Source organism: Calypte anna, chromosome 3, assembly GCF_003957555.1.
Source record: "Calypte anna isolate BGI_N300 chromosome 3, bCalAnn1_v1.p, whole genome shotgun sequence".
NCBI classification, from domain to species: domain Eukaryota; kingdom Metazoa; phylum Chordata; class Aves; order Apodiformes; family Trochilidae; genus Calypte; species Calypte anna.
This window is the reverse complement of record NC_044246.1, coordinates 112114547-112125706: the sequence shown is the minus strand read 5'-3', so window position 1 is coordinate 112125706 and position 11160 is coordinate 112114547. Positions and strand designations below refer to the sequence as shown.

Sequence of the window (11160 nt, the reverse complement as noted above, 5' to 3'; positions counted from 1 at the left end):
AGGAACCTGATCTGGTGGGAAGTGTCCCTGCCTGTGGCAGGGGGGTTGGAACTGGATGTTCTTTGAGGTCCCTTCCAACCCAAACCAATCTGGGATTTTAACACAAAGGGGGAAAGCACCCAATGTGTTTTCCATGCAGCAGGAGCAGAGAGAGGGAGGAGGAAAACTTCTCAGGGCACCTTAATACCATCATGACTTCTCTTTCTGCTCCCCTCACTAAGGTGGTTTTGCTGTTGTTCAGTTTAACCACTCCCAGCTGGCCCCAGACCCTCCCTTAAGCCACAATCTCCTCCCAGCTGTTTCTGAGGGTGGAGTTGAGTGAGCAAAACCCTCTTAAAAGCGCCTGACCTTCCTCCCAGTTTTCCCAGCTTCCTTCTGGGTGTGACCAGTCCCTGGACCCTGTGTAACTGGGGGTGGGGGGCGAGTGGTGCCAGCAGTTGAAATCTGAACCATTTCTTCCCCTGTCAGGCAACTGGGCAGCTCTCCTGTTGTTTGATGAGGCTCCTTTTCTGCTGTTAAATCCAGGTGGGTGGGAGGGCTGTGGGTGTGGAGGGTGATGTGGGGGGGTAGGTTGGTTATGGAGAGGATGGAGATGGTGTGGGAGGTGGCTGGGGATGGTGGAAGGGGGAGTGGGGTTTGAGGAAGGGCTCAGGAGTGGAAAGGGAGAAATGAAGAGGTGGAGAAAGGCTGCATGGTCTGATCCCAGAGGGTGGTCCTGGGAAGACCAGTGGCTTGAGGGCTGGATGTAGGACTCATGGGTGCTTGGGGCAGGTGTTGGGTGGTTCCTCCTTCCTTAGGACTCTGGTGTGGTCAGACTACCTCTGGAGAACTGCAAATTGATGCCTGGCTGAGGTCAAGGAGATGAGGAGCTCTGATTCCCCCCTGACTGCATGTGGTGGGTCAGGGCTGTGCCTTGAGATCCTTGCAGGAAACTTGTGTGGGGGTGTGGGGCCGTGGTGGGGCTTCATCTGCAGTGGGGTCTGTGGCTGGAGGTCACCAAGACCCTGTCCCAGGAGGTGTTTAAAAGATGTATATGCAGTGCTGAGGGACATACATGGGTTAGTGCTGAGTTAACACTTGAACTTGATCTTAAAGGGGTTTTCCAACCAAAATGATCCTGTAAAGGTAGTTTGTATGGCAGCAATATCTTTAATTTTGTATCTTGGGTCTAGGTAAGCTTTTCCTCAAGGCCTTTTTTTTTTGGTGCTGCATCACATGAAGGCTTTTATGGCCATGCTGCCTTGCCTGTTCCAGTTAAGGATATGTACCCACCTCATTGCTGTTCACAGCCTGGTAGAGGTGTCTGCTGGCTAAAATGCCTCTGCTGGGTGAGGAGCTTCAGTGGACAAGGACTTCTTGCTGTAGCAGGAGGATGCTACAAGCACTGAGGGCTTGGTTTCTCCCTTGCTTTCTGCTGTACCTGAGCTGGCCCAGGTGGTAGAGAAGCTGAGGGATGTTAGGATGCAATGGGAATGCCTCTCATGAGGGGGGGGGACCTGTCATGAGATAACTTTGATGTGTAAATCAGCAGAGCTGTAGCTGTGCCGGGTGGCTTAGAGTTTGGGGAGTTTGAAGAGGAGCCCCTGGATCATTGCTGATCTCTGGGATTACTCTGCAGGAGGAAGAGGTGAAAGCCAAACCATGTTTTCCATATCCTGCAGACTGCTTTCTGCTTACCCAGTCCTGGTAGAAGTACTGAGAAGAACTGGAAGTGAGATGTAGCTGGGATTTCATGTCAGAAATAACTCCTTATGCACTTGGTGTGATTTTTTATCACAGGGAGCTCCGGGATGTACTGTAGGATGGTGATGATGGATACAGGGCTGGTTAGGGGTCTGGAGAAGAGTTCTTATGAGGAGAAGCTGAATAAGCTGGGGCTCTTCAGCCTTGAGAAGAGGAGGTTGAGGAGAGACCTTATTGCCATCTACAATTATCTGAAAGGAGCTTGTAGTGAGGGGGGTGTTGGCCACTTTGTGACTGGACAAAAGCAATAGGTCCAAGTTGTACCAGGGGATGTTCAGATCAGATATTAAGAAAAATGTCTTCACTGGAAGAGGAATAAAGCATTGGAACAGGTTGCCCAGGGAGGTGGTGGAGTCACCATCCCTGGGGGTGTTCAAAAAACAAATACATGTGGCACTTTGGGAGATTTAGTGGTGTGGGACTGAGGGTTGGACTCAGTGATCTTGAAGGTCCTTTCCAACCAGGATGATTCTATGGTTCTGTGGTTCTGCTCATCCAATCTTCTGATCCCAGGTGCTGGTAGTGGAGTGGATGACTGCTCCCTACCTGTCCCCATGTCATTGCAGGCAGTGGGACAAGCAGCTGGTAAGGGCAAGAGAGGGGATGAGCTGACTCCAGTGCTGACCAGGGAGCAGGGCTTCTCTTGGGGGCTGGGTCAGGAACAGGATGGGTCACCATGGCCTGTGCTGGTTCTGGTTCATTAATGGCTCTGTAAGGTTGTGTTCCTCCTTTGTGCTGGGACATCAAGGCTGTGACCAAGGGAAGAGTTGGAGCTAGGGGAGCTTTTGCTCCTGGTGAGAAGGGAGATGCTAAGCTGGGTTAATTTAAAGTCCTCTATGACTCCTCCAGCACCTGTGGAATGAAAGGACTCCTGGAGATCCTCAGGCCATATTCTTGCTTATGGAATGAAAACTGCCACTAGAGAGTGCTCCTTAGGGCCTTTTTTGATGGAATTCTGGACATGTCCAAGTAGGTAAATTACCCTTCTGGGCCTGAAAGAAACCTTTTTGTCTCCATGGAGTTTGCCACAGGGACTTGAGGAAAATGGGGATGAGGATTCTCTGGTGGTCTTAGACTCTGGGTATATTTCTGAGCTGTAATTTTTCTTCAAGTCTAGAGCAGCAAGTGTGAGAAGGTCCTGCTGTTCCCTCACCAGCTGCTGAAGATGCCAGAGGGCCCCTCAGTGAGGAAGTTCCAGCTGCTGACCTCCCCTTTTGTGGGGCAAGTGGTGGTCAAAGTGGGGGGAAGCACCCGGAAGATCAACGTGAATTACCTGAATTCCCTGAGGCTCCAAGATTCCCAGGTGAGCTGTAGGAAAGATGAACTTATAGGTCCATAACAGTTCTGAGGCAAACTGTAATTGTCCTGTACCTGGGCCACAGAAGGTGCCTAAACTGAGTGACACCTTAGATTTGAGGTGGACCATTGGCTTTGTTTATAGCTAGAGAAGAGGTGCATGTGGCCAAGGAGATGTGAACGGGCAGTTTGGAGCCTTTTCCATGGTGCTGAGTTTGGGATCAAGGTTACTGTGAGGCAGAGCTGTTGGACATGGAGATGCCCAGAATTATTTGCAGTTTTGGGTCAGTCATGCTAATGCTGGGTTCAGCTGCAGTCATGCTAATGGTTCTGGGCCTCTTGAGGGAGGAGGAGCTGGTGTTGGTGAGGGCTGTTTGTAGATGAGAGTTCATTTCTTTCAGTGTGTGAAGGGCAGAAGCAGCAGCTTTGCTCTCTTCAACTTGGAGAGTTGAATCTCTTGTACCAGAGGGTGGGGTTTCACCTGGGAAGGTTGAAATGTCAGTGCTGGGGGTACCTGGGTTACACTGGGTTAGTCCTGCTGAGGGTTTCACTTGCCTGACATCCTTCAGATGGTGATTTAGGTTTACCATGGAATCACAGCATGGTTTGGGTTGGAATGGACCTTTAAAAATCTTCTGGTCTCAACCCCCCTGCCATGGTCAGGGACACCTCCCACCTTTAGCAATTTTTTTAATCCTTTGCCTTTTCCATGGTTATGTAGTTTCCTGCAGATTTTCCCCACAAAAAACTGGAGAAAAGAGAAAGTGAGGCTGAAATCTGAACATAACCCTTATTAGACATCAGAGGATCCAGCCTGGTTTCTTCCTAGCCTGTAGTAATCATGGAATCCCAGTCTGGTTTGGGTGAGGCACTATGGTTACACTGTCACTCAATCCACATGTACAAAGAATCACCTGGAGAGATTCTCATCTCTCCTAAGCCACCAGAATTGCTCAAAGGTAATAAGGTTTTTCTTAGCTGCTGTGAAGATATTGGATTCCTTATTTCTGGCTCCACAGCCCCCTGGGGTAAACTAATTTACTGTTTTCTAGTATTTCCCCTTGGCCACATGGTGCAATCTCTTGCCATTTTTAGCCTGGTTTTCTAGGGAGAATCAGGCTCATGGGAATCTTTTCCTCTGTGTTTCCTTTTACTGGCGCCACTTTAGCAATTTTTTAACCCTTTGCCTTTTTCATGGTTATGTAGTTTCCTGCAGATTTTCCCCCAAAAAATCTGGAGAAAAGAGAAAGTGAGGCTGACATACAAACATAACCCTTATTAGACATCAGAGGATCCAGCCTGGTTTCTTCCCAGCCTCTGGTAATCATAGAATCCCAGACTGGTTTGGGATGGAAGAGACCTTAAAGCTCATCCAGTTCCAACCCCCTGCATGGGCAGGGACACCTCCCCCAGCCCAGGGTGCTCCAAGCCCCATCCAACCTGGGCTGAGACACTGCCAGGGATGGGGCAGCCACAGCTTCTCTGGGAAACCTGGCCTAGGGGTTCAGCACTCTCACAGCAAAGAATTTCTTCCTAATACCCAACCTAAATCTCCCCTCTTTCAGCTTAAACTTGTTCTCCTTCATTTCATCACTCCAGGCCCTTGCAAAAAGTCCCTTTCCAGCTTTCCTGGAGCCCCTTCAGGCACTGGAAGGTGCTCTAAGGTGTCCCCAGAGCCATCTGCTCTCCAGGCTGAATAACCCCAACTCTATTGACCAAATGTTAGTGCAGCCTCAGCCCTGATTCCAGAGTAGTCTCAGCTGAGGGCAGAGATGTGAGCAGCTCAACAGTGATTTGTGCCACTCATGAGTAAGGTCTCACCCTTGCCTGAGACATTTGGAGCCAGCATGAAGTGAATGAGGAGCAGTGATGACTTTGAAACCCTCAGTGTCTCTCCTATGATGTCTCTGATGAATCTCATCTTCAGGGTGGGTGATGTGCCTAAAAGAGATTGCAGAAAATAATCCCCTGTGTGGAAATGGCCAGAGGTTATGTGGATCCTCAGCACCTCCCACTTTTTCTCTTAGGTTCATGGGAAGAATTTATACCTGGCATTTGTGGCATCTAAAGGTCCCTTAGGACCAACTGCAGGAGAAACAGGACTGCAAAGAGAGGCTGCTAGCGGAGCAAGTTCTGCCCAGGTTTGTGCTTCAGAGGAACAGCCTCAAGCTGAAGAGCTGCTGGAACTTCAGAACTCAAGATCTGAACCTCCAGATGGAGCAGAGGGTCCCAGCAATTGGCTGCACTTCCACTTCGGTTTGTTTGGCAGCATTCGGGCAAATGAGTTCTCAAGAGCAAACAAAGCCAATAAGAAGGGGGACTGGAAGGATCCTGCACCCAGGTATTTGGTGGAGTCTTCAAAAACTCTGCTTTCTTTTAACTCCACCTAAATCTGTGTTGGAATGCTCTTAGCCCTGTCTTTTCTCTGGCAATTCTTAAGGTAAAGATGTGTGAGGGATGATGTGAGGTGTGTTCACCCAAGGAATCCACAATTCATTTCCTGCAAGCCTGGGGATCATGGTACCAGCACAGTTCAGATTTTTTTATTCAAGGAGAGAACTTCATAGAATCATAGAATTGGCTGGGTTGGAAGGGACCTCAGAGATCATCAAGTCCAACCCTTGAACCACCGTTACGGTTGTGGTCCTGTGACCTCTTTAACCTGAGAGTTTATGATGCCCAAGGTGGCTCAGGCACCTCTGTATCTGATCTACTGAGTAGGGGCGTGCTCCCCCATCCTGCAAACTTGTGAAGGATTGATTTGTTTCTATGCGGTTTTGGATTTGGGGTTTTTTTTTTTAGCTACTTTGAGCATCACTTTCCCTGATTTGGGGGCCAAACTGCTGAAGCTTTGGTCAATGAATCACAGAATGTTCGGGGTTGGAAGGGACCTTAGAATATTGAATTCAACCCCCCTGCCAGAGCAGGATCACCCAGTGTAGGTCACACAGAACACATCCAGATGGGTTTTGAATGTTTCCAGAGAAGGAGACTCCACAACCTCCCTGGGCAGCCTGGGCCAGGGCTCCCTCACCCTCACAGTGAAGAAGTTTTCCTTTATGTTTACATGGAACCTCCTGTGCTCCATCTTGTACCTGTTAACCCTTGTCCTATCATTGGACATCCCAGAGAAGATCCTGGCTGCATCCTCCTGACACTCACCCTTTACATATTTATAAACATCAATGAAATCATTCTCATTTTCCCTTTCTCCCAGCTGCAGAGCCCCAGCTCCCTCAGCCTTTCCTCAGCAGGGAGATGTTCCACTCCCTCCATCATCTTTGTGACTCTGTGCTGGAATCTTTCAAGCAGTTCCTTGTTTTCTTGTAACTCAGGGGCCCAGAACTGGACCCAGAACAAGTTTTCTTGGCTGAAATCATAGAATCATAGAATTGGCTGGGTTGGAAGGGACCTCAGAGATCATCGAATTCAACCCTTGAACCACCGTTGTGGTTGCTAGACCATGGCACTGAGTGCCACATCCAGTCCCTTTTTAAATATCTCCAGGGATGGAGAATCCACTACTTCCCTGGGCAGCCCATTCCAACGTCTGATCACCCTCTCTGGAAAGAATTTCTCCCTAATATCCAACCTAACCCTCCTCTGGCAGAGCTTAAGCCCATGGCCTCTTGTCTTGTTGAAAGTCTTCTGGGAAAAGAGCCCAACCCCCCCCTTGGCTCCAACCTCCTTTCAGGGAGTTGTAGAGAGTGATGAGGTCTCCCCTGAGCCTCCTCTTCTCCCCTGAGCCTGAACACCCCCAGCTCCCTCAGCCTCTCTTCATAGGATATGTGCTTAAGTCCACCAGCTTAGTTGCCCTCCTTTGGACCTGCTCCAGCACCTCAATCTCCTTCCTGAGCTGAGGGGCCCAGAACTGGACACAGGACTCAAGCTGTGGCCTCCTCAGGGCTGAGCACAGGGGCAGAATCCCTTCCCTGGACCTGCTGGCCACGCTGTTCCTGACACAGCCCAGGATGCCATTGGCCTTCTTGGCTACCTGGCCACAGTGCTGGCTCCTGTTCAGCTTCCTGGCAATTAGACTCCCAGGTCCCTTTCTGCCACTCTGTGCCCAGCCTGGAGCTCCCCAAAGTGGGAGCTGTTGTGGCCAAAGTGCAGGACCCAGCACTTGGAATGTTGAACCTCATCCCGTTGGGATCATCCCAACTCTCCAGTCTGTCCAGGTCCCTCTGCAGAGCCCTCCTGCCTTCCAGCTGATCCACACTCCCCCCAGCTTAGTGTCATCTGCAAATTTGCTGATGATGGACTCAATCCCCTCATCTAAACCATCAATAAAGATATTGAACAAAACTAGGCCCAACACTGATCCCTGGGGGACACCACAGCCGCCATTTTGATGCAGCCCCGTTCAGCACCACTCTCTGGGCCCGGCCCTCCAGCCAGTTCCTAACCCAGCACAGGGTGCTCCTGTCCATGCTGTGGGCTGACAGCTTTTTCAGGAGGATGCTGTGGGACACGGTGTCAAAGGCCTTGCTGAAGTCCAGGCAGACCACACCAAATCACTACAGCAGGCTGCACTGTGTGAGGATGGGGTGCTGGAGCACCTGCTGTGACCCATGATGAACTGCAGGGAAGGAAGAGAGGGACCAGTTCTGGCACTTCAAGGGCTCTCCATGGCTTTCCTGGGAATGAGTGGGAATGTGCCCGGGCTGATGCTTCTCCAACGCTTGTGTCATTGCAGGCTCTTTTCTCACCTTCCTGAAGCTTTTCGTTCTGCTGCTCTGCTGCTGTTTCTGTTTTTTCGGGGGTTTTTGGGGGGTTTTTTTGTTTTTTTTTTCTTTTTTGGGGTATTTTTTGGGGTATGTTTTGGTCTTTTTGGGTCTTTTTGGGTCTTTTTGGGTCTTTTTGGGTCTTTTTGGGTCTTTTGGGTCTTTTGGGTCTTTTTGGGTCTTTTTTGGGTCTTTTTGGGTCTTTTTTGGGTCTTTTTGGGTCTTTTTGGGTCTTTTTGGGTCTTTTTGGGTCTTTTTTGGGGTTTGTTTTGTTTTTGGGGGTTGGGGGGTTTTGGTGTTTTTTTGTTTTGTTTTTTTGTGTGTTTGTGTTTTTTGGGTTTTTTTGGGTTTTTTGGGGTTTTTTGGGGTTTTTTGGGGTTTTTTGGGTTTTTTTGGGTTTTTTTGGGTTTTTTGGGTTTTTTTGGTTTTTTTGGGTTTTTTTGTTTTTGGGTTTTTTTGGGTTTTTTGGGGGGTTTTTTGGTTTTTTTGGTTTTTTTTGGTTTTTTTTGTTTTTTTGGTTTTTTGGTTTTTTGGGGTTTTTTTGGGTTTTTGGGTTTTTTGGGTTTTTTTTGGGTTTTTTTGGGTTTTTTTGGGTTTTTTGGGTTTTTTTGGGTTTTTTTTGGGTTTTTTTTTGGGTTTTTTGGTTTGGGTTTTTTTTGGGTTTTTTTGGTTTTTTTGGGTTTTTTTGGGTTTTTTTTGGGTTTTGGTTTTTTTGGGTTTTTTTTGGGGTTTTTTGGGGTTTTTTGGTTTTTTGGGGTTCTTTTTGGGTTTTTTTTTGTTTTTTTGTTTTTTCGGGTTTTTTTTGTTTTTTTGGTTTTTTTGTTTTGGGTTTTTTTGTTTGGTTTTTTTGGGGTTTTTTGGGGTTTTTGTGGGGGGTTTTTTGGGGGGTTTTTTTGGGGGGGTTTTTTTTGGGGGGTTTTTTGGGGGTGGTTCTTTTGGGGGGATTTTTTGGTTTTTTTGGGGTTTTTTTTGGGGTTTTTTTTTGGGTTTTTGGGTTTTTTTTGGGGTTTTTATGGGTTTTTTGGGTTTTTTTTTTTTGGGGGGGTTTTTTGGTTTTTTTTGGGGTTTTTTTGGTTTTTTTTGTTGTTTTGGGGTTTTTTTGGGGGGTTTTTTGGGTTTGGGGGTTTTTTTGGGTTTTGGGTGGGATCTTTTTTTTTGGGTTTGTTTGGGTTTGGGGTTTTTGGGGTTTTGGGTTTTTGGGTTTTTGGGTTTTTGGGTTTTTTGGGTTTTGGGTTTTTTGATTTTTTGATTTTTTGATTTTTTGATTTTTTGATTTTTTGATTGTTTTTAGGGGGGATTGGGGTTTGGTGTTCTTTTATTGGTTTTTTTTGTTTTTATTTTTTTTTGTTTTTTTGGGTTTTTTATTTGTTTTTTGAGTTTTTTAATTTGTTTTTTGGGTGTTTTGTTGGTTTGGGTTTTTTTTTGGTTTTTTTGGTTTGTTTTTTTGGGGGGGACTTTTTGGGGTGGTTTTTTTGTGGTTTTTTTGTGGGTTTTTTTTTTGCAAGTTTCTTCAGCCAGAGCAGAACAGAACAAACTGCCCAAGGGTGTTTTTAGTGTAACTTTTAAACCTCTCTCTTCTTCCCCAGGCTGGTTCTGCCACTTCGAGAGCGGGGGTTCCGGTTTTTCTACAACTGCCGCATGCAGTGGATCTCCTCTCCACGGGCTGATCCTGCTTCTGACATCCTCTCCGTGGAATTCCACCGTGGGCAGGCACTGGATGCTCTCCGTGCACCCCGGCCCATCTGCTACACCCTCTTAGACCAAAGATATTTTTCAGGGCTGGGTAAGTTCCAGGGAAAGAAGTGGTAGGAGGTGGGTGGGCTTTTCCCTATTTTTTTTTTTTTTTGGGATCTACTGATCCAAAGCTGGGTGTCTGAGCTCTTTTTTTTTCTTTTTTCTCCTTGGTTTTCTGGCTTCTGGTTGACCTTGCTTGGGGTTGTGTGGTCCCCTTGCTTGGGGGTGTGTGGTCACCTTGCTGAGGCCGAGGCTTGCAGGCTGTAGCTACAGGTTGCAGATGCTCTGAGTGTACCCTGTGAGCACAGTGTTGTGTCCGTGTGGTTAAGGATGGATTGGTTGTACTTAGGGATGAAAGGACAGTCTGCTTCAAGGGTGGTGGGAAGAGAACACCTTCCAGTTCCATCCCAGTTAGGTCTGCTCCTGGTCTAGGAGACTCTAGCAGACTCCTAGGTCTGCTCAGTGCCACCTGGGATATGGGAATGGTGTTCCTAGCTGTGACCCCTGAGGCAGAAGTCACAGTGATTGGAGGCATCATCCTGACAGGAAATATCCTTCTCTGTCTCCTTGTTTCTCACCCTTTCCAGGCAACATCATTAAGAATGAGATCCTCTACCTGGCCAAGATCCATCCCTTAACCCCAGGCTCCCTCTTGGCTCTCTCGGATCTGGAGCAGCTCCTCGACTGTGCTGTTCAGTTCAGCTCTGCCTGGCTGCACAGCAAGTTGAGGGGTGCAGGGCTGCACCCTCAGATCTACCAGAAGGAGCAGTGTCCCCTGGGGCATGCAGTGACAAAGGGAACCCTTGGGCCCTTAGGTGGCCTTAAGAGACTGACCTGGTGGTGTCCCCAGTGCCAGCCTGAGGTGCTGCCAGGGGATGGGGATCCCCCTCCTGTCACTGAGTGACCTGGCTCTCTGTGTCCCTCTCACCCTGGAGGGTGCTGTCTCTGTCATCTTTTAGTTAGAAGGTGGCTTTTTGGTTTCCTTTTTGTGACAGTGACACAACCGTGTCACTCCTTGGAGCAGTCCTGAGGGGATTTAGGGGTGTCGAGGAGGTGACAGCTGAGGTCTGAAGTCACCCTGGTGCAGGTGCAATGGTTTGTGTTAGCAAGGAGAGGGTGTCCCTCTGCCCAGTTTCATCTCCATGGAAAAAAAAATTAATATAATTAAAAAAAAATAATATATATGTGTTCTGCTTTAAACAAATGAGGGAGGGACTGTGAGCTCAGTGATCACTGGTTACCTGCAGGATCACGAGAGGTGACAGCTGGGGAGTGTCTGGTGGGGTCTGTGACAGGCAGAGGCTGTGCTGGGTTCTGTTGGGATCTGGGTTTGGTTTGGTTTGTTTTAACATCAGGTTCTTTGAGAGGATGGAAAAATAAAAACTTGGGTTCTAACTTCTGATCCCTTTTCCCCCCTTTTTTCCCTCCCCTTTTCCCCCTTTTTCTCTTTCCCCCCCCCTTTTTCTCTTTCCCCCCCCTTTTTCTCTTTCCCCCCCTTTTTCTCTTTCCCCCCCTTTTTCTCTTCCCCCCCCTTTTTCTCTTTCCCCCCCTTTTTCTCTTTCCCCCCCTTTTTCTCTTTCCCCCCCTTTTTCTCTTTCCCCCCCTTTTTCTCTTTCCCCCCCCTTTTTCTCTTTCCCCCCCTTTTTCTCTTCCCCTTCTTTTC

General features: G+C 48.2%; 1 protein-coding gene across 2 annotated transcripts; it reads left to right on the top strand.

Moving 5' to 3' along the window:
• Positions 1–2908: 2908 nt before the first annotated feature.
• Positions 2909–10413, top strand: NEIL2 (nei like DNA glycosylase 2). Of its 2 annotated transcripts, XM_008492392.2 has the most exons (4): positions 2909–3046; positions 5067–5380; positions 9350–9546; positions 10085–10413. In XM_008492392.2, exons 1-4 carry the CDS (start codon positions 2909–2911, stop codon positions 10399–10401), a joined length of 966 nt encoding a protein of 321 aa, XP_008490614.2. In that variant the 3' UTR covers positions 10402–10413. The 2 variants fall into 2 exon arrangements, with proteins under 2 accessions (XP_008490614.2, XP_030304115.1); XM_030448255.1 differs by lacking the exon at positions 5067–5380 and having other exon boundaries at positions 2909–3048; positions 9347–9546.
• Positions 10414–11160: the final 747 nt, after the last annotated feature.